Source organism: Bison bison, unplaced genomic scaffold (genome assembly GCF_000754665.1).
Source record: "Bison bison bison isolate TAMUID 2011002044 unplaced genomic scaffold, Bison_UMD1.0 scf7180017864080, whole genome shotgun sequence".
Lineage (NCBI taxonomy): Eukaryota > Metazoa > Chordata > Mammalia > Artiodactyla > Bovidae > Bison > Bison bison.
The window spans coordinates 416,585-416,956 of record NW_011494652.1 but is presented as its reverse complement, the minus strand read 5'-3'; the positions used below and the strand labels follow the sequence as shown (position 1 = coordinate 416,956).

At 63.4% G+C, this 372-nt stretch overlaps 1 protein-coding gene across 1 annotated transcript in view; it reads left to right on the top strand.

Moving 5' to 3' along the window:
* Window positions 1-372, top strand: part of MUC5B (mucin 5B, oligomeric mucus/gel-forming) — a 36,688-nt gene that overhangs the window by 25,363 nt on the left and 10,953 nt on the right. Inside the window, exon 36 of the mRNA XM_010837805.1 lies at window positions 10-351. Coding sequence (XP_010836107.1) covers window positions 10-351 — 342 coding nt within the window. The remainder of the gene's footprint in view (window positions 1-9; window positions 352-372) is intronic.

Genomic DNA, 372 nt, shown 5'->3' with positions numbered 1-372 from the left:
CTGTTCAAGATGTGCTACAACTACAGGATGCGTGTGCTGTGCTGTGAGTACAACCACTGCACGCTGCCCACGGCCACCACGTCCCCCACAGCCACGGCCACCGCCTCCACAGCCACTGCTGGCACAGCTACAGTGCCCACGGCCACCCCAGCCACCACCACCTCAGCTACAGTGCCCACAGCAACCACTGCCACCATAGCTACAGTGCCCACGGCCACTACAACTACAGTGCCCACGGCCACCACTGCCGCAGTGCCCACGGCTACCACCACCACTGCCACAGTGCCCACAGCCACCACCACCATAGCTACAGTGCCCACAGCCACCACAGCCACCACCAGCACAGCTACAGTGCCCACAGCCACCACTGCT